The sequence below is a fragment of the Hipposideros armiger genome, unplaced genomic scaffold (genome assembly GCF_001890085.2).
Source record: "Hipposideros armiger isolate ML-2016 unplaced genomic scaffold, ASM189008v1 scaffold_0, whole genome shotgun sequence".
NCBI classification, from domain to species: domain Eukaryota; kingdom Metazoa; phylum Chordata; class Mammalia; order Chiroptera; family Hipposideridae; genus Hipposideros; species Hipposideros armiger.
The window spans coordinates 2,187,326-2,214,436 of NW_017731350.1; the positions used below are offsets into that span (position 1 = coordinate 2,187,326).

A 27,111-nucleotide genomic window follows, 5' to 3' on the forward strand; every position below is an offset into this window, starting at 1 on the left:
GACAGCTAAGCTGTTTATTAAAGCAGTAGAAAAACTGTATAGCACTGAGGTGCAATTAGGGAGACAGGGCCGACTCGTAGGCTGCAGAACTCCAGACCAGCCCGACACCTGAAGTGCAGTCTTCATGTGTGTGCGTGTGAGCTATCTGGACGCCCCCTAACATCTACTAAGTGTGCTGCCCCCGTGGGGGGCACCGGATTCCATGCCCAGCAGCTGGGCCTGCCAAGAAGAGGCTGAGGAGCCGGGCCCTAGAAGCGGCCCAGCACGGTGGCTAACAGAGCCATGCGAATGTACATGCCGTTCTCGGCCTGCCGGAAATAGGCCGCTCGGGGGTCCGAGTCCACCTCCACACTGCAAGAGAATGAAAAGAGTTACCACGCAGGTTTAACTATCTAGGACTAAGTGTCTTCCCACAGCCAGCCCCCAGCGCATCCTCAATTTTAACACCATGTCACCTGATCTCATTGACGCGGGGCATCGGGTGCATCACCACCATCTTCTTCTTGGCTCGGGTCATGATGTGGGGAGTGAGGATGAACTGGCCAAAGCACTGCAAGGCAGACAGGGACCCTGTCAGCACCTCAGGACAGGGTGGCTATGAGGCCACAAGCCTGGGCTCCCCCCGGGTCCCCTCCCCGTCCACATGCTATCGCAACTGAGGGGCTGTGACCATGCTCCAGCAGCCCAGCCTTCCCGGCTGAGTCTGGATGCCCGGCAGCGCCAGCCCTGGCTTGTCCTCAGCCGTGGCACTCACAGCTTCGTACTCCTGGGTAGAGCCGAAGCGTTCCTTCTGGATGCGCGTCATGTAGAGCACGTCGGTGTCAGGCAGCGCCTCCTCAATGCTCTCGAATTCCTCCTGAAGGGGGAGGCCGAGGCAGGGTGAATGCGGTGCCAGCTTCTGCCTGCCTGACTCATGGCCCCCATGGCCTCCCAGGGTCTCACCTGCTCGGTGCCGCGGGAAGCCACGAAGGCCCACACATTGGGCGGCATGCGCAGGCTGGGAGGCGCCACGTAGCGCAGGCTGACACGGTACTGGGTGAGCAGGCAAGCCAGGGAGTGCACTGTGCGTCCATGCTTCAGGTCCCCCACCATGGTGATCTAGGGGAGCACCCCAGTCACCAAGAGGGCCCCGGACTGAGCACCCCCTGCTCCCATTTCAAAGCTCTCAGCCTCGGGACCAGGATGTAGGCCTCCTTGATGCAGCACACCCTGGAATGGGGGACCTACTTCCCAACTGCCTCCCTTGCCAGACCTTCCCCGGCCAGGCGACCACCCTTACCGTCATGCCATTGACAGTCCCGAGCTCCTCCCGGATGGTGAAGATGTCCAGCAGGGCCTGGGTGGGATGCTCTCCAACGCCATCCCCCGCGTTGATCACTGGCCTCCGGCAGTGCTTGGCTGCCAGCTGTGAAAATGGGAACAAGGAAGGAGAATCCTGGCTTCTGCGTCTCCCTGCCTCAGCCCTGCTCTTCCTGGGTCCCCTCAATCATCTGCCCCAACCCGAGACGTGCAGTCCCAGAAAATGTGAGCAGAAGGGACCTCGTGGCCCTGGGTGCCAGGCGCAGGTCCTCAGGCCGGCCTCACCTCTACTGCTCCGGGCTGCGGATGCCGAAGCACCACGACATCAGCGTAGCAACTCATGGTCTGCACGGAGTCAGCCAGGGACTCGCCCTTCTGGACGGAGGACGTGGCCTCCGAGAAGCTGAGCACAGAGCCTCCCAGGCGGGCCATGGCTGCTGCAAAGGAACTGCTGGTCCGCGTGCTCACCTCGTAGAACATGGAGGCCATCACCTTCCCCTGTGGGGAGGGCAAGATCCAACGTGTATGCATGTGTGTTCATCTTCGGGAACACAGGCTACTGCCTGCTACCCCAACTTACACAAAGAGGGGTGCTGAGAGAATCCTTCTCCCCAAACCTCCCCGTGACCTGAACTTCCACCATTTATGTCACTCTGAGCTAAAGGCTCTGCCTCCAAAAAGCCATTGGTAAGGGTCTGAACCAGACACACACTCTCTGAGACAAGGCAACATGCTAGCTCTCTCCCATGGCTACATCAGCACAGACCAAGTGACCAGGTGAGTGGGCTGATGTGCCGATGCTCAGGGCCTCACGAGTCAGCTGCATGCTGATGGGAGGACAGACGGGGATACCTAGAGCAGCAGACCCTTCCAGAATAGAGAAGCCTGAGTTACAGTAAGGGGCGTTCGGACTCACACGAGGGATAGGCCCCTCCGACCACTTGAACAGTCCTGCTGACAGGAGCCGGGACCTTCAGCCCACAGCCCTGACCCTGACCTTGAGGATGTCGAGGCTCCGCTCCTTCTGCACCATCATACGCAGCGTGTGTGCCACATTGAACAGGTGAGACATCTAAGAGAGATCCCGAGTCAACTGGAGGCAGTGGCCACCGGGGGGTACTAGCCCCGACTTGCCAGATCCTCAAAGCTCCAGGCGTCCCCCTCCTCCCTCGCCCAGGCACCTGATCCTTGGTGAACTGCTGGACGGACAGGATATGTTGGCCCACTAATGAGTGCAGCAGGGGTGAGGTCTGGGGGTGCAGCAGGCCAGGGGCCCCCAGGTTCTGGGGTGACGCCTGTCTAGGTAGTGGTGGTGGAGGATAGCAGGTGCCATCAAGGGTTCCCATCAGCTCTGCTGTGAGGGATGGGCAGAAGAGGCTGGTCAGAGGGTCCCTCCTACCAAGGCCAGATCAGAGGTCCCCAAGGTGAGCGTGTTCCGGGGTGGGGTGGGGTCCTCTCACCTGGCTCAGCTGCCTTCCGAGAGGCCTTTTCCTTCGGCTCCTCAGCTGCAAACAGGGCAATGGGACAGAAGTAAGCCTATGGCTGAGGTCTGAAGAGCCCCCATTTCCTCAGGACTCAGGATCAGTGTCTGTTAAACCGACTCACATCACACTAGCTCTAGCAGGTTAGGGGAGAGCAGGAAGGACTACAGCTCTGGGGACACACATGTGGTCTCCCACAGGGGCTGCTGTGTGTGAGCAGTGGTCCTCTCCTGCGGCCCTCCCAGGTGGCAAAGGGGTCCTAAGGAAGGGGAACGGCAAGGTCACAACAACCGACCACCTGGCTTTACTCCATGCTCTGCTGCCCCGTGGGATCCCAGCTCTCAGGTGGAGGAATGCAGCTGCCCACAACAAAGAAGGGCCTGTGAGAAGCAGCTATGGGATGCTTACCTCACGCTGGGCAGGCTGATTTAGGCAAAAGAGGGTACAGTGGATCAGACTAGGGTGAGGGGATGGCAGGAAGAACAGGGTAAGTTAACAAAGATGAGGTGCTGGGAGGGAAGGGCCTGGACCAGTTCCTAGGCCACTGAGCCCCCAACCCTGGTCCATCTGGGATATTGGTGGGGAGAGGAGCCCAACCCTACACATCTCTAAGTCCAGCTGGCCAGCCTTCCATGTCATGAGACATCTCTTTTTACCTGGCAGCCCTGGGTCTGAGGCTCGGTGGATTCGGGGTGGCAGGTGGAAGCGGCCATCGGGAAGCCCTGGGATGCCCCGGCGGGGCCTTTCAGGTGTCTGGAGAGACAACATTGGCATAGCGTTTGGAAAACTACTGACGCAACCCCTCCTCGAATTCAATCCCTCACAAAAAGCCAAACTGCTCACTGTCCACATGGACTCCGTTCTCCATCATCTCCCCATAGCTCCATCCTTCTGCTATGTTATCCTCCACAGGGGCAGACACACTGGCCTCTTAGAAGTGTGTGCTAGCCCCATGACAGGCCCCCAGATGTATCTCTGGTTGGGTTAGTGGGCCTGTGTTTCCCATAGGTAGCCTCCTACACTGAGAGTTAATTCTGTGTTTTGCAGTAGATGGAGAGGTAGGGGGTGTGGTAGTGGGGATTTTAACTGTTAAGTGGAGAGCCTTCTGCCTCTGAACCCCTGATGAACATGTTTATGCCATTAGCCCTGCCTCTGGTTGCAACCTCCAACCCTCAACCCCAGCCCGGAGCAGTATGGGTACCGTGGTGATCTCGCTGGTGGCAGGGGCAGAGGGCGTGAGCTGGGGAACAGCCCCCTGAGGCCACTTGCGTACATCCTGTCCATAGCCCGGGGGCACCAGAACCTGCAGACAGAGGGTGGGGAAGGGCAAGTGAGGAGGGGGCAGAGCCGGACTGGGATCCTGAAGGAGGAGAAGCCAGCAAGAACAAATGCCCTGCGGGACCTGTGCCCACCCACGTACAGGGCATCTGGAGGGAGTAGTGGGACCGTGCAGATGTGCTGGGTTGGAATGAAAATGGCGCTGAGGTCATAGCTGGGATTGGGCAAGGACCACACACGTACCTGCCCGTCGATATAGGCCACCTCCCCTCGTAGGACCACACGTCGGACGGTGCCCTTCAGCCTCTGCCCCTCGAAGGGTGTCCAGTGGGCCTTGGAGAAGGGCATGTGGCCTGGGACTGTCCATTCATGCTCCAGGTCCACCTGCCCAGAGTCACGGGTCATGCCAGGGCAAGGCCACAGCACGGAACACGCCCGAGGGCCGGAGAGTCCTCCACCCCTCAGGCCTCAGCCACACACCTCCACGTAGGTGTCCTCCTGCAGGGGCAGGTGAAAGATCCGCCGAGGGTTGTGGTGCAGTCGCTGCAGCAGGTCGTCCAGGCTGAGCCGGCCCTCGCTCACGGCGGTCAGCAGCAGGGGCAGCATGGTCTCAAGGCCCGGGAAGCCCGGGGGAGGCCTGGGCCCGCACTTCTCCTCCAAGGTATGGGGCGCTGGGAGAACGAGCATTACGCTCAGCACCAATCACCTCCAAACCTGGGGAGTCGTACACGCCACCAGGATGGCCACCTCACTCCCAACCCCGACGCTAAGTGCTTCTGGGAATCGGAAAACAGGGAAATGGACTGCTGCCATCTTCTGGGGCCCACGCCTTCTACCCATGTCCCTTTGTTAATAATTCTACTCGTCTGCTCACTATTTCGATGTACATTTATCAAGTACCCATCACAGGCCAGCCCCTCTATCAGAGGCTGGGTACGACACAGATCATGTCCCAGTCCTCACGGAGCTGGAGTCCTGGCCCAGATTCCATGAGCTGAGCCATGGGCCCTGCTGGGCAGAGGAGGTACATCTGGGGCCCTCTCACCGTGGTCTGAGGCAAAGCAGTCGATGACAGCCATGTTCTCCCATAGGGCCTCCACATCCTGGCGGGAGCCAAGCTCAGGCCGGACCTCCCCCTTCCCAGGCCCCAGGCGCTCCAGGTCATCGTGGCTCAGGAACAGATGGTGGGGCGCCACCTCACAGGTCACTGGCAGCCCTCGGGCCTTTGCAGCTTTAATCAGCAGGATCTGGGGGGAGAGCAGGGAAATCTAGAGGCCTCCCCCTATGCCCTGCCTTACGAAGTCCCCGCAGCCAACACCTGCTCTTGGAAAGTTGTGGAGCAGACATGCTGCGAGTGCTGGCTCCAGGCTCCCGACCCTTTGCTGCCCCCCTAGGACACCCCTGACTCCTTGGCGTTCCCGGGAAAGCAATAGGGGCACCAGGACCTCTGATGCACCCTCACCTCCTCCTTCCGTGCCACGTGACAGATGTGCACCGAGCGCTGGGTCAGCTGGGCCACCATGAGGATGGCGGCAACACTCTGCAGCTCCGCGTGGACCACAATGGGGAGGTGGGAAGGCCATGTCTCGAAATGCTGGGGGCAGAGAGAATTTTCAGGGAGTGCACAGGCCCCTGGATTCTCCGTGTTCATCAGAGCTCTCTCAGCTCCTTGCTGTCGTCAGACCATGTTGTGGGCTCCTCCAGCCAGAAGGGGTTGTCTAGCTGCCTCCTCCCACATGCCCACTCCCTACCTCCATCCACTGGGCCACACTGTCCAAGCGCAGCTCTGAGAAGGTCTCATTGAGGTAGAGCTTCAGTCCCGCAGCAGACGCAGCTACAGCACCCAGGGTCCCTGCATTTTCCGACGAGGCTCCGAGGAATAAGGCATAGTCACAACGGGCGCCAGCCTCTGCCAGCTGGAGAGGATACATGAGATAGGGCCCACTGGCATCCATGCCAGCCTGGCACCAGGGGCCTGGGCCCCTGGGGAGGTGCGGAGGGAGCAGTGCTCACGGAGGCAGGGGAGGTTGAGGGGTGCATGTGGGTCACCATGATGCAGGAGTTCCAGGGCTCACCTTCTGGGCCAGGGCCAGAGCAGGGGCATCGATGATGGGGGGCCGGGTATTAGGCATGGCACACACCATGGTGACACCTCCAGCCAAGGCGGCGGCTGTGCCTGAGGCAAAGTCCTCCTTGTGTGTCCCACCTGGTTCCCGCAAGTGCACATGGATGTCAATCAATCCTGGAAGAACATGGAGGTAGCAAGATTAGAGGAAGACTCAGAGATGCGAAGGGCATCAAGGAGGCGAGTTGGGGTGGCAGGAAAATACAAGTGAGAGGTGGTGAGGTTCCTCAGTCAAGGGCACCATGGATGAAAGAATAAAAGAGCTCAAAGTGACAAAGATTCTGGGGCCTGCACACTCTATGCAGTCCAGGGCAGGGAGTGGGCCCCACAGCCACCTTTCACCACACCCGGGGTCTCTATGCCAGCTGTTACCAGCGTCCAGAAGCCAGGTTCTCCTGCGATGCACTTACCAGGTAGCCGCACAAGCTTTTGGGAGGTCATGCAGTCAACGTGCACCTTCATAGGAGGGGTTGGTCCGATCTGGCCCAGGGCCTGCAGGTGGAAACCATGGTCAGCTCTGATTTATGGGCATCCTGGAAGTTGTAGGTAGCGACAGGGTTTCCCATAAACCGGGCTCCCATCTCTCTAGACCCACCAAGCTTGATTGTTAGCATGGCTGCTTCATGCTGAGATTCCCCAACCCCACGATGCTCACCTCTCCCTCCTCCCCCAATACACTGGCAGTCTCCCTCCCGGCACCTAGGTGTCAGCTACCTCCACAAACAGTTTGGTGCACTTGATATCAATAATGAGGGGCACTGAGAAGTCAGCGGCCAGACGTCGGGTGCGGTAGCCCTTGGTGACGAAGGAAGAGAGACGCCGGCCCCCAGCCCCACGCATCGAAAGGTTGATCACTAACTCAAAGTGATTTTCAGCCAGCTGCTCCAAGATGCTTCGCTGTGGTGGGCACTCACCATCCACTGCCTCCTCAAAGTGCCAGTCCACAGCTGTTACCTGTGGCCCAAGACAAGGGCATGGCCAACCCGAGCCTGGCAGGGGTCTCGGGAAGACCAGCCTGCAGGGAGGGGGAGGCAGCCCAGGGGCCCGTGAAGAGGAGACTGAGGACCCACAGAGTGGGGACTGTTTGCTACTGGCAGAGTCTATTTCTTGACGGGAAAGTTATCTAAACTTGGTTACCAAGGGCTCTGTGCAGTATGAGCCCACACACATACATAGATAAAATTCTCCAAGAAAATATATCTGAATGCTAACACTGGTGGAGGGATTGTCAAGGACTTTTTTGTTTGCTTTTCTGCATATTCTACTTGCTCTACAAGGAATATACGTGATTTGTACAATAACAACAAAGGCGGAGGAAGAGAGAGAGAATTCTTTGGTGCTTTCACACCTTTGAAGGAAGGACAATGTGGGGTAGATCGGGGAGCCCCTGTACCTTGACGCCGTGCTCGGTGTAGAAGTCAGCAGTGCCCAAGCTGGCGTAGAGGCTGTAGCCCAGGCTCTCCAGCAGCCGCACAGTCGGGAGCAGCTCACTTTTGTTCTGAGACAAGCAGAGGAGGATGAGGTTGTGTTTCTTCCATCTTCCACTTCAATGTCAGCTCATATGCCCCACCTCTCCAGGCCATCACCCTGAATTCTGTACCTTATAGCTGCCAATGGTCAGCAAGATGTTCTTCTTGGGAATCTTAAAGCCAGTGCTTAGCATGGCCTTGAGGTAGGCTTCGCAGCGGCTTTCCCCAAAGCCGGCCACTTCCCCGGTACTGGTCATTTCCACACCCAGCACCACGTCAGCACCCGCCAGGCGGGAGAACGAGAACTGAGGCACCTGAAGGAACAGGGTGGGAGAGATGCCAAGGCATGGGCAGCCCACCTCCCCTCAGTGGGAGAGGCAGCCCTGGTCCCCTCTCCTGGTTAGCCCGCCCTGCTGCTGCTCTGTGTGCTCTGCACCCATCAGCCAGCTGCTTCCCAAGCATGCTCCGGGCCTCCCCTCAGCTCCCACTCGGCTATTCCCCTAGCCTCGGAACACTTCCTCAACAAGCCCTGCAAATCAAACATCCTGACGGCCCTTCAAGGCTCATTCAAATATGACCTCTTCTCTCAAGCCTTCCCAGGTTCCTCTTCTGGAAGTGGCATCTCCCGTCTATAAACACCTTTAGCATTTTGTTTATATCTCTACTATGTAGGTTTATCACAGGCTGTTCTATAAACAAGCTGTTTTTGGACCCAACTTCTCTTGCCTCCCATCATTAGAGTAAGCGCCTAAGGGACAAAGGCCATCTATCCCCCTTACGATCCAGCAATGCTCTGCCCCCAGCAGGTGTTTGGTTCATGTGTTGACTGACGTACGGTCTGTGCGGTGATGGGGCTCTCGCCCACTGTCGCCCTGCTGCTAACTGCGAGCTTCAGGGTTTCGATCCCTCTTACCTTGACCCCCACGACGCCAGAGCCAGCCATGAGTCCCACAGGCTCCACTTCTTCCCCCATGATGACCCGTGTGGCCAAGGCTACTAGGTCTACACCTAGTGTCTTGGAGACGAAGGGAAAGGAGCGAGAGACACGCACGTTGCATTCAATAACTTTCAGCTGGTCATCCTGGGGCAGAGAGGGACTGGTCAGGCCTTCCTCCGGCTGGGCTTGCTGACACCACCCCACTGACCTTGACTCTTCCCCTCACTCACCATTCTGTGGGCAATCAGCCTGGGACAGGGGTGAGGATGACTGACTGTCACAAACCCTGACCACACTGTGGGCCCTAGCTATCACCCCTTCCCTCCAGCCTTCCTGTCTATTCTCATGAGGGCAGGTGACAGTGCAGGGCTCCCTGCCACTGGGGCTGACATGGTATGAGGAGGCGCTGTGTCCCTTTAGAACCTTCCTTTAGCCCCCTCTTCCCACCTTGGCAATGAGCTGCAGATTGAAGGGTCCCGTGACCTGCAGCTCCTGGCCCACGGCATGCACAATGGCTTTGATCCGCTCCAGGGTTTTGGCCGTGATGTCTTGTGGTGGGGTCACCAGCGTGGCATCCCCTGAATGCACACCGGCATTCTCCACATGCTCAGAGATGGCAATGGCTGCCACCACACCATCACAGGCCACAGCATCCACGTCAATCTCCTAAGGGGCGGGGGGGTGCACAGGGGAACATGGTGTAGGGCAAGGGCCATTTTCTTCTCCCATTTACCCCAAGATGCTCCCTTCATTTAAGAGCCCTGGCATAACCCATGCTTCCCAGCCACTGTGCCTACACATTTCTGTAGGACCAGAGAGGGAAGTGTTCTCCAGGGCTGGGAGCCTGCCCCCAGAGACTTGTCTGCAGTCTCCCACCTTGGCCTCCTGGATGAACTTGGAGATGACCACAGGGTGCTCCTTGGAGACGGCTGCTGCACTGCTTAGGAAGCGCTCCAGGTCTCCGTCGGTGTAGGCCACGTTCATAGCAGCACCACTCAGCACATAGGAGGGGCGCACCACGCAGGGGTACCCCACGGTCTGGCAGAACTGGCGAGCAGACTAAGGGAGCAGAGAGCTTAGCAGGATTGGTTATACTCACCCATCCTTTAGCCTCCAGCTCCCCACCAGGCCCCAGCCAACCTCTAGGTCACTGAGTTCCCGCCACTGAGGCTGGCTGATACCAATGGTGTCCAGGAGCCGAGAGAACTTGAAACGGTTCTCAGCCGAGTCGATGGCTTCAGGAGAGGTACCCAGCACCCGGCATTGCTGCCGATGCAAAGCCATGGCCATGTTGTTGGGCAGCTGCCCACCCATGGAAAGGATCACCCCTTCAGGGTTCTCCAGCTCATAAATGTCCATCACCACCTACAGTACAGGAGGAGAAACAAGTGGTGGGGATAAGTGGGGTCAGGGCTCATTGTTCCTCACCTTCCATCCACTTCCCCTCATGCCCTGCAAGTTCCAAAGAATCTTAGGTCAGCCAGCCCGATGCCCATGGCTCCGCCTCGGGACACAGGATATACACACTGAGGGCCTGAGGGTAGGGGAGGCAGCTTCCCAGAATGTCTGGTTTACAGTCAAATCTCCAGAAGGTTCAAGTTCCACTTGACCCTGCCTCCCAAGCTAACAGACAGCCTTCATCCCTCTCACCTCAAAAGAGATCTCATCAAAGTAGAGCCGGTCACACATGTCATAGTCGGTGCTGACCGTCTCTGGGTTGTAGTTCACCATGATGGTCTTATACCCCATCTGCGAGAGGGAGGGGACAGATATTAGTAATTAGGTAGGAGGAAGAGCATGGAGAAACTAAGCCAAAGCCCCCACTTCAGAGAGCACCACCTCAGCGTCCTGCAACAGCTGGACAGGACACCTGGCTTGGGAGAGAAGCAGAGCCTGCACTGTAGTTATCAGAGCAGCAGGCGCAAAGCATTGGAGACGTGACACATGCCTTGTGTAGGGCACAACATAGCCTAAGGGGGCCCCCCAACCCAAAGCCCTAAAATAGAGGTGAGGAGTAGCAATTAACAGGACGGGCAGGATTCAGTATGGGTTGAAGGCAATTACTGGAGATGAACAGAACAGCAGAGAGAACGGTACAAAAGACCAGCTCGCGAACCTTTCGGAGCTGCTGGATGCAGCCCACGGCACACCAGTCAAACTCGACGCTAGAGCCGATACGGTAGACGCCAGAGCCGAGGACCAGGACATGAGGCGTTCGAAAGGTGAGGTCATGGGTGGTGCCCCAATATGTCAGGTACAAGTAATTTGTCTGGGCTGGCCACTCAGCTGCAACTGTGTCGATCTGTTTCACCGCTGGGCAGATCCCCAGTTCCTGACGCAGCTTGCGAACAGCCAACTCTGTGCTAAAAGAGACGGGGCAGAAACACAGGCCCTGGGAGTGGGCTACGGGCTGCACAGAGTGGGGGGATCCCCGGGCAGGGATCGCAGAGGAAAATACCCAGAGACGAAGGTCAGAAGCCTCTAAAGTTCCCTACGCCCTCCTTTCTGAGGGCCCCTTGCTGGTACCAAGGGTCTCTGCCTCACATTTCTCAGCCTGGGGCCCTGGCCGCCGTCTCTCACCTTAGAACCGCAAGGGCGATCTGCTTGTCTGAGAAGCCAAGGCGCTTGGCCTGGTACAGCAGGTGTGAGGGCAAAGGCTGCCCACGGTGCTGTTCCAGCAGCTGGGCATGTGTGACAATGCGCTTCATTCGGTGCAGGAACCAGCGGTCGATGCGCGTGAGCTCATACAGGCGCTCCACCGAGTAGCCAGCCCACAGGGCAGCTGCCACCACAAAGATCCGCTTATCTGTCGGAGTCTCCAACTCCTAATGAGGAGAGGGCAGATGGAAGGATTGTGCCGAGGGTAGGAGATGGCAGAACATGAAGCGAAATGTTCCCAGCCTACTGTCGGCACCTCAGAAAGCCTGAGAACACGAGTGCCACCATCTTAGGAAAGGAAGCTGCAGAGCCCCTGCTCTGCAGTCACAAAAGCCTGGACATAAATCCTGGCTCTGCCCCTTGTCACCTGTGCGGCATCAAGCAAGTCCCACAACCTCTCTGAACCTCAGCTTCCTCATCTATAAAAACAAGTCTAATAATCCGTCCTCATATAATGACAAATGAGACGACATCACAATAGTCTCAGCAAAGTGAAAACACAGCCAATGTCCAGTAACGGCTTCTGCTACTATTGCTGGTAACACGCTCATGGGCTGGAGACAGAGAGCAGCAGGGACCATTCTAGGTATATTGATGGGGGAGGGGGCCACTTACCATATCACTGACCGGCTTTACGGTGTGATCAAAGCCCACACAGTTCTCATCCACCATGCGCAGAGCTTTCTGGAAGGCCTCCTCAAAAGAACGCCCAATGCCCATGACTTCACCTGGGGACACAGGATGGAAAGACTGAGGGCCTCTGAGGGGAGGGCGGCGCTGCGCAGAATGTCTGTGGTTTCCAGTCAAATCTCCAGGAGGTTCTCGAGTCCCATGGTGGTAGGAATTATGGGGTTTCATTATTAAGAAATCTTAAACTTTCTGTTCTTTTCCCTGCAATTTTCATGTTTTATGTTTATTACTGAATATGGGATTAAAATGCCTAAAATGGGCATGTGGATATTGGAACATGTTACAGTTTATCACAGTGGCCCAACCACTGACGGTTATCTAGTTATTTGGTTGGCTTTATTTATACTCATATTGTGAAGACACCATCTAGAATCTGTCTCATCCCTTAAAACTTCTAAAAAGTCTGAATAAAGTGACTCCATTACTCCTTGACTCCACCCAGAGCTAATCACCTTTACTACTATCACTTTAGAGCATTTCTTCCTGGACTTTTTTCACATGTATGTTTTATACCTGATTGTAGTATACATATAGTTTCCATTCTGCTTTCTCCCTCATCATAAGCATGTCCCCACATTACTATGTGACCTCATAACCGGCAGTTTAATTCCTGTGTGATTTACCACAATTTGCTCACTTACTGAGGGACATTTAGCTTTGAAGTGTTCCTCGTTCTAAGTGAGTCTGTGATGTTTGCTGTGCTTCGGATTACCTTTTTTTGTTTTTGGATTGTCTCTTTAGGATAAATTTCCATAAGTGCAGGGCCAATAGGTAAGACAAATTTCCTGGCCCTTAATAACTATTGATTGCTTTATAGAAGTGTGTGCTTTACAATTCAAAGTATAAGTGTAAGCAGCTTTCTAAGAAGTGTGTATAATCATTTTAAACAATTTTTGCTAATAAGCAAAAATGTTATCTCTTTTAACTAGATTTCTATGTACTAATAAGAGGAATCCCACCACCACCCCACCGTCCCCGTTTGGTTACTGATTTCCTCTTCTGTCAAGTTTTGTTCATGTCCTCTGACAATTTTCCCTAGGGTCTTCAAGAATTTCTTACCAATTGTATTTTTCTATTTACAATCCTAATAGTTTCTTTAAAAAAATTTTTTAAAACACCAAGATGCTAACAGTAGTGTTAAGGAAGTGGACTGTGAGTGATTTTGCTTAATTCCATTGTAACGTGGTTATATTATATAAGTTTTTATTTTGGGTAAAAACTTTTATTTCTTTTTAACCAAAATAAAAACCTAACAGGCTCATGTGCATGCCCAGAAAAATTCTGGAATCATATATATACCCAAGTTAATCTCTGTGTGACAAGATTACAGGCGATTGATTAGTCTTTGGTTAAACTATCTTTTCTAATTTCTCAATGATGCATGTATCTTACTTGTATATTGAAAGTTACAAAAAGCTACCAAAGATCACATTCCGAGAATACCTGCCTAGATGTAAGACACTGAAATGTCTCACTTAGGAATCAATCTTTGATTGTCCTATTTTCAATCTACTTCTTTTAGCCACAATTTAATTATGGCTTCATTCCCATATTTATTATAATTTTCATATAACAGCAATTCATCTCCAGAAGGAACAACTTGGCAGTCTTGTAAGATTTCTAAAAATTCTAAAATAATATCTGAGTCAGACTCACTTGTTTAAAGGCGACCATTGCTCTTAATGGGAATTTGGAGCGCAATGACATACTCGATCCTTAGCTGGTGGCACTTTGGTTTGTGCACATGCTTGGGCTGAAATGTTTTAGCAGATAGTCTACGGCAACTTAAAAGGATACTACAAGGAAGCATGTTAATTCAATTTCAGCGTATTCTACCACTGCTTGGAGGCTGACCGCTGTACCCATTCACTATTCACCACTAAATTTCCTTGTTTTTATGAAAAAGGTCTCTGAAAACCTGCTCTGATATTATACAGTGTTAAAAAAGTAAAAAATAAAATTTCATTTAGTGATGACGACAGAAAGTACCCAGAGAAGGGGATGTGCTAAGAATGGCTGCCACTGTGCTGAGTTTGGATTTAGACATGTTCACAGGAAAACAAGTCATTATTTCCCCCAAGCATCAGTATTTAAACTAGCACAGAAAACAAAATGTCACTGCCATTAACAGCCTAAGGGACCATGGGCAAAATGCCACGAAATGCTGTGGGTGGTTTCACAGCACTGCTCTCTCTATAAGAGAGGAACATTAGCAACCAGGTCTAGTTTTCAGTTCTTGGCTCCGCCCTCTACTCAGCCATGACACTTTCCTTCTGGGGGCATCTCAGTTACTCAATGATAAAATGAAGACAGATGAGATCGTCCGATGGCTATCATCCCATTCCAGAGATTCTGACATGCCATCTGGGAGGGGAGGTGGCATGTGTGTTCTGACATAGATTTCCAGAAGCCTTTCATCTCCACTCCTAGTAAGGCCTACTATCTTAGTTTGAAATGTCCCTACTAGCTCTGAGAAACTGTTCCCCAAAAGCTGCTAGTATAGGAGCTAAAAGGCCATGCCAGGGAACTTTCTCTTAAGACAGTCTAGATTCTTCGGATGGGTGGAACCCTGTGGGGTGATCCGGGGAGGGGTCTCTTGGGGGTGTGTCTCTCTCACCGACACTCTTCATGCAGCTTCCGATTTTTGTGCTGACACGGAGGAACTTGCTGAGGTCCCAGCGAGGAATCTTCACCACACAATAGTCGAGGCTGGGTTCAAAGGCTGCTGTTCCCCCTGTCACCGAGTTCCTGGGAGCCATCAGGTGGGGTTGCCAGAAGGACAGAGTGGAAGACATTGAGGGTGAGCTTCCTGATAGTTCTCTCCATCCCCACACATCCAGGCCTTTTCATATTCCATGAATGTTTTCTTCAGCTCCCCAGCCCCTTACCTCCCTGATCTCTACCCCACCCTTATACCTGAGCTCAGGCAGAGGGATGCCCAAAGCCAGTTTGGCTGCCACATAGGCCAACGGGTAGCCTGTGGCCTTACTGGCCAGGGCAGAGCTACGAGACAGCCTGGCATTCACTTCGATGATATAATACTGCAAAGAGAGAGAACAGAGAAAGAGTCATCAGGTAAATAGCCACCTAGGAGAGATCTCAAAAAGTGAAGAAAATAAAGCCCTCCTCAAAGTGATAGACAGCAACCCCCACCCCAGCCTGACCCCAACAAAGACAATTCTGGCTCCTACTCCAGAAGTCTGTAGGGCCAAAGAGCCCCTTCGCCTTGAGGCCCCAAAATTATGGAAGGAAGTCCAATGGCTAGCTTATTCAGGGCCTAGAGTCTCACCTGCTCAGATTCGGGGTTCAAGGCATACTGCACATTGCACTCCCCAACAATGCCAAGGTGCTGGGTCACCTTGATGGCTGTCTGTCGCAATAGCTGGTACTCCCTGTCATTCAGTGTCTGGCTTGGAGCCACCACTATGGACTCCCCAGTGTGGATGCCTAGTGGGTCCAAGTTCTCCATGTTACACACCTGTGAAGGGAAGGTCACAGGGAGGTCACTGCTAAAGGAGTCAGGAGAGACAGGATGCTGCATCCCAGGGTCCTGTTGCCTCTGGGGTTGCTTCCATCCTGGGTCTGAGGGACACTGACCCCTCAAAGATCTCAGCCCTAGCCTCTGCTTTTACAAAAGCTCATACTATCTGATTTACAAGCGCTCATGCTACCTGACACTACTCCCACCCTCTTCCGTCACTCACCGTGACACAGTTGCCATAGGCGTCTCTCACCACCTCATACTCAATCTCCTTCCATCCTTTCAGGGACTTGTCTACCAGCACTTGGCTGGTGTGGGCAAAAGCTGGGGCCACGAGAGAAGAGAGCTCCTCCCTGTTAGATGCAAAGCCAGAGCCCAGGCCACCTAGAGCAAAGGCTGCACGCACCAGCACAGGGTACCCCAATCGCTCAGCAGCTGCCTGGGCCTGCAACAAGCAGAAGAGATGAACAAACAGGTCAGGTCTTGACTACTTGCTTTGCAGAGGGTTCCTGGACCCAGAGAAAATGAGATACAAAAAAATGACACTATTCTATCTGCCCCCCAAGCACCCTGCAAACCTGTTCAAGAGAATTTGCCGCCTCACTGGGGGCCACGTGCTCTCCAATCTCTGCCATCCTGGAGGCGAAGGCACGCCGGTCCTCAGTCAGCTCAATAGTCTCCACAGGTGTGCCCAGGACCCGGACACCATACCGAGCTAGCACTCCAGCCTTGGTCAGCTCCACACCACAGTTCAGAGCTGTCTGGCCACCAAAAGTCAGCAACACACCATCTGGGCGCTCGTTACGGATCACCTGAGGGAGGAGAGAGGAATAACAGGCATTAAGACCTTGGGGTTAGGGAATGGATCAAAGGAGTTTAGAAACTCGGAGTGACCACAGGATCTCCCTGCCCACATGGGGCCTCTCCTCAGCCCAGCCTTACCCCAGTCATACCTGGGTTACGTAGTGCGGTGTTATGGGAAGAAAATAGACCTTGTCAGCCAGCCCCTGGGAGGTCTGCACTGTGGCAATGTTGGGGTTGATCAGCAATGTCTGGATGTTTTCCTCCTTCAGGGCCTTGATTGCCTAGGGCGACAAAAAGGGCATGTCTGACTTGACTGCAGATGCAAGACTGTAAACAGCCTCAGATGGGCATTTCTTTCTCTTCTTTCCTCCCTGTGCTCTTAGTCCCTAACAACCAACCGCTATTCCTCAGCACCTCACCTTTCTGCACATTCTTACCTACAACCAGCGTTCATGCCGCAGCCCTTCTTCTTGGAATGGACCTCCTATCCATTCCTGAAGGGCACACACCTGGAGGGGCAGGATGGCCATGATTTACCTGAGAGCCTGAGTAGTCAAACTCTCCAGCTTGGCCGATGGAGAGGCCCCCAGAGCCCAGGATCAGGACCTTCCGTAGTGGTGGAAGCCCAGAGCCTGGTCTGGGAGTCCCAGGCAGACAGAGGCGCTCAGCCAGCCGCTCTCGAACTGTGAAGGCAAAGAAAGCCAGAGACTGCTAGAGCTGAATGAGACCGGAGAGATCACCTGGATAAACCCTCTCTACAGAAGAATCCAGAACAAGTCATGCCTCTAATGAGTGGCAGAGTCAGGACCCAAACCTCTCAAGACGCAGGAGTTCCTTTCACTGGAAGCAGCATAAACGAACCATCTTGGCTTGGTTGCCTTCCCTCCCTACCCGCCTTAACCTCCCAAACATATATCCATTTCCTGGGGCATGTCCGCCTTATTCCCATCCCAGAGCCAGCCCTGTTCTTGGTTCCACAACCCAGACCTACCCAGGTGCTTACCGGTCTGGCCTCCAGGTTTCCCAGCTGTGGCTTCTTTCACAGTTTCCAAAAAGATATCGAAAAGAAGCTCCATGTCTGAAGGGCCAGCTTGGTGCTCTGGGTGAAACTGGACACTGATGAAGAGATTGAATCATGAAACCTGTCATGAGCACTGGCCTGGGCACTGGCGGCCTAAAGGGTGGGTAGTGGGAGAGATGATGGGGGCCCACTACGATGCTTTATTTCCTCATCTTCCGGTCCCAGGGGGCTTCCGAGCTGTGCACATCCAGTCACTCTGTGAGCATCACCCAGGCTCACCTGAAGAAGGGCAGGCTGTCATGTACAATGCCTTCATTGGAATGATCGTTGGCGTTGGTGAAGAGAGGAAGCCAGCCTGCCGGCAGTGAGTCTGTTTCCACAGCAAACCCGTGGTTCTGGGATGTCAGAAAGCAGCGCCCAGAGCCCACCAGCAAGCATGGCTGGTTATGGCCTCGGTTCCCGTACCTGGAGAAGGAAGCACGCTGAGTCACAGAACCCCTTCACCTTCCCTCGCCCCTGGACCAAACCCAGTGCTTGTTCTCAGGACTCTCACCAGCCCCCACTCCTATTTCAGCATTAATAAATACCGACTCGATTCCCATTCCCAAGACTCCCCACCCCTCATGTCAGTAGCACGGCCCATTCTCTCCATAAGTCCCACCTCATTTTGTAAGTCTTGGCCCCGATGGCTAAGGCCAGCAGCTGGTGTCCCAGGCAGATCCCAAAGACAGGCCGGGGATTTGACTCAGATAAGACACAGCTCAGTGCAGATATCACACTGGCATAAGAGGCGGGGTCACCTGGACCATTGCTCAGGAAGAGACCCTCATATTCTAGAGTGGCAGAAAAAATGACATCAAAACCAGTCTTCAACTAGAGAGACACTTGCAGCCCTTACCGTTAGAGCAAAAGCTCTCTCCCCTCATCCTCCCTGCAACTCATGTTGACTTTTAGCAACTAAACCAAGGGACCGTTCTTCCACCCATGCTGTTTGTCTGTGGTCCTGTACAGACCCCAGCTACTCACCCTGGCTGTCCAGTGCGTGGTCCCATGGTACCACAGTGACCTCGGCTCCACGCTGGCACAAGCATCGGATCTGATTATTCTTGAGGCCACAGTCCAAAGCAAGGATCCGAGGGGTACCCCCTGCATTGAATACCCGCGGAGCCTGAGGAATAAAGGGCAACGGCTGGCAGCTGTGATCAGCGGGTACAGATTTGCGCACGCCAACCCCTAACTTGGAGGCCTCTTCTGATTATCCCTTAAGTGTTCTCCCCATTTATGAGCAGAATACCACTACCGTGCTACAGCTTGCAACACTCTCCCACTCTACCTCTGTACCTTAATGGAGACCTCTGGCACCAGGGGGCGGGCATTGGGGTCCAAGAATGGCAGGGCTGAAGGCTCTACCCCATCCTGGACCAGCTTTCCCAGCAGAGACCCTTGCTCTCGCAACTTCTTAGTCAGCTCCCGAGTGTCCACTCCTGTCAAAATATCACTCTGAAAGATCACACTCCCCCAACTCAGTCATGCACGAGGCTGAGGTTTCCATTCCAGACCCGAGCACACACAGCTGTTTTATAGGCATCAAAATCCTAGGCCATCCCGATGGAAGTACACGACCATCAAGTATTCTTGCCAAAACTATCACTTCTGAATTGCACCATGACTCTAGATTTGTTTACGGAAAATAATACCATATCTATTTGTTTACAGAAAAAGAACACACTAAATAACACTACAGGAATATAATCAACAAAATGCAGACTGTGGGATGGATAGTCCGAAGAAAAACTGACCTGTTTTTATCAAATAAGTTACAAGGCCCACAGATTAAAAAGATGGATCAACCAGTTGTAATGTATGGATCTTGTTTGGATCCAGATTCAAATAAACAAACAGTAAAAAAAAAAAAAATTAGGTAATTGGGATAATTTTAAACCTTGATGATATTAAGGAATGACTGTTCAATTTTTAAAGGTATGATAATGTTAATGTGAAGACGTTTTAATAAGGATTTCTTTTTCATATTGAACTGCTTACTTATAGATAAAATGATATGATGTCTGAGATCTGCTTCAAAATAATCCAGAGGTTATAGTAATGGTGCTGAAATCAGTTTAGCCCTGAGTTGATGACTACAGAGGCTGGGAGTTCATTATATTATTCTCTCCTTTTGTATGTTTGAAATTTTCCATGTGAGCGAGAGCTCAGTTCCTTGCCCCAGTCCCCAATCTATACCTTCCAAATCAGACACATTCTATGACAACCTTGGACTCAAGTCCCAATAGTGCACAGAAATCTTCCCTTGACTCTTTCCATCCGGGCACCTGTGCTCTGCCCACACTTGCGCTTGCACCATACCTTGCAGGCCAGGTATGCCATGCTGCAGCAGCCACTCGTGCAGGGTGCAGGTGGCACTCCAGTGGCTGGGCGTGGGGCAGCACTCTCCCACCACCAATCCTGCCACATGGATCCCCGAGGATTCAAACCACTGTCGATGGAAGGAGGAGATCATGAGGAGCCCAGGGCTACATCCCTCCCTATGGTGTGCTGCTGTTGTACAGCACGGACCCTATCCTTCAGCCACCCTGAACGACCTTAAACACACCAAGCACCGCATGCTTTCGCCCTTGACCTGCAGTGCCATCCCCCGTGAGAAACACAGAACACATGGGCCCAGCGTGCCTGACTGATCACTTAAAATGACATATTCCTTTTTCCTTTCTCTAAAGTTGAAATCACAAATGCCCTCTTCTGTGAAGCCACCCCCACTCACCAAAGCAGCGTGTGCCTCCTCCTTAGAGCTCCCCTAAGCTCACTTCATTTCCACTGTTCTTGCTATTTACGTGGTAATCTGAATGTTTGTATGTCTTCCTCACAGAACTGTGAACTCCTCCAGAGCAAGGTGACTGATACATGGTAGCAGTCAATACACACTTACTGAGTACTCGGGGAGGAGCAGTGAGCATGAAAAAAGACAAGGTCCCTGCCATCACAATGTTGATTTGCTACTTAGGGCGCATGAAAATTAACAAGGTAACATGTAAATAAAGGAGGTCATAATTACAAGGTGTGATAAAAGCAGTGTAAGATAGGTAGGTGCACAATACCTTACTAAATAAAGGTTCAGGCATGATTATACCCTTCCCTTTCATAGAGAATTATCTTAAAAAGAAAGATAACACAAATTTGTTACCCAACAGATAAGCATTTAATAACTAAACTGATAAAGAGGTCATTTGTGTGGGAGGGAGTGGCATATTTAAATTACATCTGCTTAGTGGTGGAAGGTTTAAAGGAAGATGTATTTTGAGACTGTTCTTTAGGGATTCGAAGGAAGTTTGGCCGAGCCCTCTGTGGCCAGGAGGACTAGTCTGCACATGAACCAGTGTGTTTACAAGGCATGTGCCACAAAGGCATTGTGGTGATTTGGTGGCACCAGGAGGCCTTACTCACCCTGGTTCTGTTAGGGCCTCAATTTTGCAGGTTTATAAAATCAATTTTGTCAGTGTGTTTATAATGGACAAAGCTGAAGACTGACATATGTTAACCAAGATATTACCTTATAAACTAGAATGCGGTATATTTATAGGTTTGTGATAAGAAATGGTCCTTTCTAGGAATAACAAATGTGTCACTTACCTAGAATTCCCTCTCCCAAGTGTTAGGAAGGCAAGTTAAGAATTAAAGGCTCTGTAAGCCTGGAATCAAGACAAAACAAGTTTGAGAAATAGTGCATCTAGGCTATGGTGACTTCCGTTATTAACTTATGTTGATGTGTGTGTTATTTGAACTTTTGGATGGCAACTTAGTTTTTAAATTCCAGAGGAGGAGGGATAGTGGAAACCTCACTATGGGAAGAAGCTGAGTTTTCTTATCTAGAGCCAAGAGTTCTACTGAAAAGTGGTAGAAAATGAGGCAAGGTAAGGAAAGGTTTAGAAGATGATAATCAACTTCACTGGTTTGGTAGGTGAACAGGAAAGGGTGTCCCACTGTCACTAGGAAGGGTGTGACCTAGTTTCTAGTCTCTTTCCCACTAATGTATTTAATCTTACAGCATTGCTTCCATCACAGGACTCTGCTGCTAAATAAATCTTCACTGGTTCCTTACTTCGGCTTGGCCTTCAGCACTGTGCCTGTCAAGGTCTTAACAAGCACTGCATAGTACTTGTTTTATCACTTTGGTGTGTATCTTCGTTCTTTCCAAGATGCCTAGCAGGAATGTCAACGTCTTCACTTCACTAACGTTAGTAATTACTGATTTGAAAGGGAATGCAAGGAAAGCATTGGGTGTAGCTACCTTACTGAGACCGAACTCATCCACTTCAAATGGGGGAATGCCATAGTTGCCGATCAGAGGATATGTCAGCACTAAGATCTGTGCTTTGTAGGAAGGGTCAGTGAGAGCCTCGGGGTAGCCGACCATGCCGGTTTGAAACACTGCAATAAAGAGGCAGGGCTAGGGCTCAGGCAGGGCACCCTTCGGAACACTGCCCCGCGCGATGAGAATGCCCCAGTGGAGGCTGCCTCGACCGTCAGGGATGAAAGGGACTGGGCTGGGGACGTGGGCGGCGAAAGCGGGGGAGGGGGTGTGCAAGCGGGAAAATGGCGGGGTCTGGGCAAAGCACGCTGAGCAAAGAGGCACAGCAGAGAGTGGGATGTGGTCGGCAGCCGGCCGGGTCTTGCTTACCCACTTCCCCGGCAGTCGACACAGCGGCCCCAAAGGGCTGGCCCCGCAGGACCGACCCATCCTCCAACACCAGGGTCGCCATGGGAACGGAGCTCAGAGACGTGGGCAGAGAAGCTGGAAGCGCAGCAAGTTTCCAGTGCTGGAACCACGTGAGGACTGTGCGCCCAGAGTAGGTCCACGTGGCTAGCCGAGCGGGTGCTTGGGGCAAGTACCAGACGGAAAGCGATAGAGCCCTAGGCACGGTGGGAGGCTGCAGACTGCGGCGGCGCGGGCAGCAGACGCGTGAGGGGCGGGGCCGACACGTAAGGGGCGGGGCCAGGGCGGCGCCGGGGTGGAGGCCTCTGTCTCCCCTGGGCAAAGCCAGGGGAAACCTGAGAAAGAAAGTCGACACCCGGAAAGCGGTCTCTCCCACCCCAACCAAGAAATACACAGAGTCAGGGCGCTTTTCCCTAAAAAAAAAAAAAAAAAAAGAAAGAAAAAGTTTATTATGGTTAACAGCATAAACGAGAACTGGTGGTACTAGTCCTCTCCTGGAAAGGAGTGTGACACTCCAAAATTGTGCCATTTTCCATCTTCCTTCCAATGGCGGCCTCAGCCTTGAGGAGGATCTGTTGGCTAACCTGTCTAGGAAGCAAATCTCCCTGGCTGGGCTATGATAGAGAGGGATGATCTTTAGGTCAGTAGGAAGATTTATGTGGTTCGTGAAGCCTTGGTTTTTCGGCGTTGGGTGCCCCAAAGCAGGATGGAGATGGATAATGTGGTGGATCCCAGAATCCCGGAAAACATAAGCAGCGAGAACGAGCCCTGTGAATAAAAGACAAAAACAAAACAAAACAAAACAACCCCTTCAAACAGCATTACGCCAAGGACTACCGTATTTGCCGGCGTATAAGACGATTTTTTGGCGCTGAAAAATATGCCTCCAAGTGGGGGGTCGTCTTATACGCCAGGTACACTTCAGATAGACTGCCCATAGTGCTTGCCCGGTGCTATAGTGGCCTCCCGATGCCCGCCCACTTCATTCCACATACCGTTCAGGCATCAGCAGCGCTGCTGGGTGTATGCTCGGCTGTTATGCGATTTTGCTGTTATGCGATTTTACCACACTCGCAAAATCGCACACAGCCGACCATATAACAAACTCTGTATTTTGAGTGGAAATGTTAGAGGGTCGTCTTATACGCCGAGTCGTCTTATACGCCGGCAAATACGGTACATTCTAACACCCAGTTCTTCCCTAGTATATCTATCTCCTCACCCAGGGCAATTCTCTTGAGTTTCCTTTTCTAGGTGATTTGCATCAGCACCTGGTCTTATGGCTGTTCTTTCTGAGAGGTTCTTGCTCTATGGATTTCTCTTATCCCTAATTAGAAGGCCTGACTCCTCACCTGGCGCATACACTTGTAGCCATGGAAGCCATCAGCACAAACACACTGAAAAAGACTTGGACCATCAGGCACACATGATCCATTCTCAGGACATATTTCTAGGAGACAGAGGGGAACAGACAACATCACTGGATCTCATAGGTGTGTTTCTCAAATATCTGCTTCAACTTAGGTTCTCTCAATTTTTTTTTTCTAGGTCAAAGTAGAGAAAGAAGATTACAGGTAATCAGAACATAACAATAATCATAAAATATATTTTAAGGCCTTTTCTTCCCAAGGGGTTAGAGACTCAGAAACCTGAAAAGCCAAGTAAGCAACTTTGCTGTTTTTCTGATCTAAAGGGGAGAACACAAAGGAGGAAAGGCAGTTCCTAGGAGGGTGGAGATGAAATAGCAGACCTGTGTTCCTGGTGCTATTGCAAAGGTTCCTTTGCCCTTGGCAGGTTTTGCTGTTTGTATAAAATGTGACAGTATTCCAGGCATTTGTATCTCCAGGACAGTTGACATCTTGTGGTAGTATCCTGAACACAACACAGGCAGTCATAATTTGCAGCCTAAAGTTGCTAAGCTCACAGCATTGCCCCTCTTTGATTCTCTCCCCAACTCCATACCCTTACTCACAGAGTTTGGAGCTGGGTAAAGCCACGGAAGGTGTTGGCCAAGTCATCCTTGAGGGGGTTTGCTTGCAGGTCTCTGAAAAGGACACAGTGTTAGCACTGTACTCTAGGAAAACACCTTACTTTCATTCATACATCTTCCCGTACTGGTAATCCAGTTCTCATTCTGAGTTATCCAAGTGTAGACATTAGTATTCAAACATCTTTTTATAAGTTCCTCCTCAAAGACTTTCCCATCAACCCTTTGCTATAGTCACCTTTGGGTAGGGAGGATAACTAACCACTTACATGATGATAGCAGTATGTGCCTGAGGAAAGTTTGGACCAGGGTCCTTCAGAGAACAGTTCTGGAGATCCAGCCTGATGAAATAAGGTAATCAGTGTAACTATGTGTCTCTCCTCTTTATCCATGGTAAGCTAATGCTACCCCTTTTCTGTTAATATTAGTTGAACACAGCTGTGTTCAGGGCCACAAACTAGGTGCTATAGTAGATGTTTTAAATCTGCACAGTCCAATTTAGTCACCATTAGCTACATGTAGCTATTTAAATTAATTTAAATAAAAAAAAGTCAGTCCCTCATTTGCCCATTTCAAGTGTTCAGTAACCACTAACATGTGGTTGATGGCTACTGTAATGGAAAGGACAGATATGGAACATTTGCATCATGGCAGGAAGTTCTTTGCATCTGTACATATATTGGAAATTTGTTTCTTGTCTAGGTTAGTGAATCTCACATTGTGATATGATTCTCAGATCCACAAAGGACTTTCAAATGGAGAAAAAAATTCAAATCACAAAGTTTTTTCCAAGTACATTTTCTACCACAAATTGGATGCAAACTACTGGATATTAAGGATCATGCCTCATGGTCCTGCTGTCTATTCTTTTATTCTATAAATATTTACTGAGTGCCTCCCAAATTCAAAACCTTGGAGAAAAAAAACAAACAAACACCCCAAGTATCTTAGCTTTCAAATGGTTTATAATGTAGTGGGGAACAAGACCATCACCAAAAATAAAAATAATATAAACATTAAATTACAATACGAAAGAAATCACAGGACAGTATATAAATTTGAGTGGTACACTACGGATTAGTGGAAGTAAAAAAAATTAAAAATATTACTCTGGTATTTAGTAGTAGGGGGAATTCACAAAAGATTTAAAGTATAGAAATCACAAAAGATTTAAAGGAATTAAAGGCTAGATATGCCCTAATTTGGTGGAGGAAGCCAATTTCAGGTAAGGAGAGAGACCTAAACAAAGAACTAAAGGTACAATGTTTTTGGAGGTAAGCCAAAGCTAGACCCTCATGAAGGGTTTGAGTGGACAAATAATTGGAAATCTAATTTAAAAGCTAGACAGTGAAAAAATTGGTTTTCAGAAAGTTTAACATAGAGAAGTATTTAGGTAGATTAGGGAAAGAAGAGAGTGAAAGCAAGACATACAATATTTTGAGTTTGAAGTGAGGGTACAATCAAGAGAAAATGTTTAATAGGAAGCTAGAGGTACCCATAGGTACCTGGAGCTTGTAGAGAATCAAAGAGATCTAACCACCCACATGGTTATAGTTGAAGCTATAAGAATAGGTGGAGTCTCATGAGTATAAATGGAGAAAATGCAGGGATGAACCTGCATAAGGGGAAAGGAAGAGGAATTTGCCTCAAAGACAAACATGAATTAGGAGAAGAAAACCATATTAGTATAGTGTATTGGAGGCTAAGTGGGTCATTTCATGGAGGCACACAGTAAATCCAGACTTAATAAACAAAAGAACAAAGCTCTTTTTAAAACAAAGTCATAAAAGCCTTTTTTAAAAAACAGACAAATGGACTGGCCGAGTGGTGCGTTGGTTAAGAGCTGGCTTGGGACACCCGCTCTTGAGCAGCAGGGCCCCAGTTCGGATCCCACATGTGGGCCAGAGCCCTCTACAGCTAAGATGGTGAACAATGCACCTGGAGCTGGGCTGCCGAGAGTCGTGGCGACGGCCTAGGCTGCAGTGGGCTCCCGTAAGTTACCGTGAGTGGCCGGCAGCCAGGGTGAGCTGCCAAGAGCCGCCGTGAGCAGCCATCCAGAGGCCGGCGACCCATCTGCCTCACCCAGGAAGAGCGCAATGATCACAATATCAACATGGGCCAGTGAAGCAACATCCTCCACAACTAGACTGAAGAACAAAAGGACAGCAACTTGTCTGTTCCTCTTCCCCAATTCCCCAGCGCTGTTCCCCTCCCCCAATTCCCCAATAAAAAATCTTTAAAAAACCAAACCAGGCAAAAATTATGATTTTTATGTAGTTTCAACCTGCATGAACCACAGGATTGTTTACCTAGCCAAAAATGCTATAACAGATTTAAAAGTCTGAGAATCATGGTTCAGATGCCTCCAAAACAGGCACAAATATTTATCCCAAAAGCCAATCCGGCAAGCTTTGACGAATCCGGGTTGGGAACTCTTTTCCAGTATCCAGGGATGTCTTCTCCCTCACCCCAGGATGGTGCCCTTCTGATTCAGGCAGCAGCGAGCATACAACATTAGCCCAGGTGTCTGCTTACAATAAAGGGCCACTTCTGACAAATTTCGCACACTCCCTGGACACTGGATGCATACCTGCAGAAGAGAGAAAACTATTAGGACTCCAGAAAGAAAGCCAAGACAAGAATAAACAGGGATCAAAAGTTAACTGCCAGTACACCTCTCCAGAATTCCGCTGACACAGTGCAGAGAAGTGTCCTACTTTATATCAGGTTTGACTAGATACTTCCCCTAAAACCAGGTACCAAATCAGCTCACCAGACCTCACCCAGAGAAGGCCCTCATCTTTGAGGATCGCTATTCAAGTATATTTTATTACGTTCTCTTCAGTGACTTCTCAATATGACAGCTCTGGTTTGGCAGGGCTGACTGCAGGTACACAAAGAGCTCATCTGCATTACAAAAAGTACACAGTCTTGCCACCTCACGATATACATTTGTGCGTGGAGACTTTGCAAAAGAGCCAGAGGACTCGTTTGTAGAAAGAACAACTTCAAGTTATTCAAAGATTAGGAGCGAGGAGGTCCAAGTTCAAACGTCTTTGGACGTGGGCAGAGCGAGGGCCCCGGGAAAGCTGCGCGGCGTGAGTAACCGGGAGCTGGGGCCGGCTGGGCTACCCCGCGCGGAGGCCTCAGGG

The 27,111-nt window shown here is 51.3% G+C and overlaps 3 protein-coding genes across 7 annotated transcripts in view; 1 reads left to right on the top strand and 2 right to left on the bottom strand.

Moving 5' to 3' along the window:
• Nucleotides 1-22,527, bottom strand: CAD (carbamoyl-phosphate synthetase 2, aspartate transcarbamylase, and dihydroorotase). Of its 4 annotated transcripts, none has more exons than XM_019637811.1 (44): nt 21,937-22,527; nt 21,547-21,686; nt 19,608-19,737; nt 18,585-18,727; nt 18,270-18,411; nt 17,905-18,076; nt 17,523-17,708; nt 17,226-17,338; nt 16,760-16,905; nt 16,372-16,503; nt 15,997-16,230; nt 15,642-15,863; nt 15,227-15,415; nt 14,854-14,978; nt 14,555-14,685; nt 11,863-11,975; nt 11,170-11,414; nt 10,706-10,952; nt 10,240-10,338; nt 9,730-9,954; nt 9,466-9,648; nt 9,037-9,255; nt 8,566-8,733; nt 7,784-7,966; nt 7,577-7,681; nt 6,898-7,137; nt 6,594-6,675; nt 6,134-6,300; nt 5,810-5,974; nt 5,521-5,652; nt 5,104-5,305; nt 4,539-4,729; nt 4,302-4,442; nt 3,982-4,083; nt 3,437-3,533; nt 2,760-2,804; nt 2,481-2,650; nt 2,297-2,371; nt 1,585-1,797; nt 1,280-1,405; nt 943-1,098; nt 755-856; nt 456-550; nt 1-351 (listed from the first exon to the last, which is right to left on the bottom strand). In XM_019637811.1, exons 1-44 carry the CDS (start codon nt 22,499-22,501, stop codon nt 249-251), a joined length of 7,161 nt encoding a protein of 2,386 aa, XP_019493356.1. In that variant the 5' UTR covers nt 22,502-22,527; the 3' UTR covers nt 1-248. The 4 variants fall into 4 exon arrangements, with proteins under 4 accessions (XP_019493356.1, XP_019493265.1, XP_019493506.1 ...); XM_019637720.1 differs by having other exon boundaries at nt 2,481-2,653; XM_019637961.1 differs by lacking the exons at nt 1-351; nt 456-550; nt 755-856; ... (3 more) ...; nt 2,297-2,371; nt 2,481-2,650 and adding an exon at nt 3,079-3,139.
• The window catches only part of ATRAID (all-trans retinoic acid induced differentiation factor), a 5,044-nt gene continuing 335 nt past the window's right edge, over nt 22,403-27,111 (bottom strand). Inside the window, exons 2-7 of one of the 2 annotated variants that reach the window (XM_019638692.1) lie at nt 26,428-26,549; nt 24,229-24,300; nt 23,945-24,016; nt 23,723-23,844; nt 23,325-23,422; nt 22,403-22,740 (exon numbers count right to left, since the gene is read on the bottom strand). In XM_019638692.1, the coding sequence (XP_019494237.1) occupies nt 22,627-22,740; nt 23,325-23,422; nt 23,723-23,844; nt 23,945-24,016; nt 24,229-24,300; nt 26,428-26,549 (600 nt within the window). In that variant the 3' untranslated portion in view covers nt 22,403-22,626. The remainder of the gene's footprint in view (nt 22,741-23,324; nt 23,423-23,722; nt 23,845-23,944; nt 24,017-24,228; nt 24,301-26,427; nt 26,550-27,111) is intronic. The other variant, XM_019638782.1, reaches the window with a different exon arrangement.
• SLC5A6 (solute carrier family 5 member 6) overlaps nt 26,638-27,111 on the top strand; it is a 12,194-nt gene continuing 11,720 nt past the window's right edge. The window contains exon 1 of the mRNA XM_019638398.1: nt 26,638-27,057. The gene's annotated coding sequence lies outside the window, so the exon portion shown is untranslated. The remainder of the gene's footprint in view (nt 27,058-27,111) is intronic.

Bases quoted from the DNA above. Each gene is read 5' to 3' on its own strand.
- CAD (XM_019637720.1), bottom strand. From the start codon at position 22,501: ATGGCACAATTTTGGAGTGTCACACTCCTTTCCAGGAGAGGACTAGTA. The intron at 3,534-3,981 runs GTACCCATACTG...TTGTCTCTCCAG, and splicing joins CCACCAGCGAGATCACCACG to ACACCTGAAAGGCCCCGCCG. The intron at 1,798-2,296 runs GTCAGGGTCAGG...CCCTCCCCACAG, and splicing joins GGAGCCTCGACATCCTCAAG to GGGAAGGTGATGGCCTCCAT.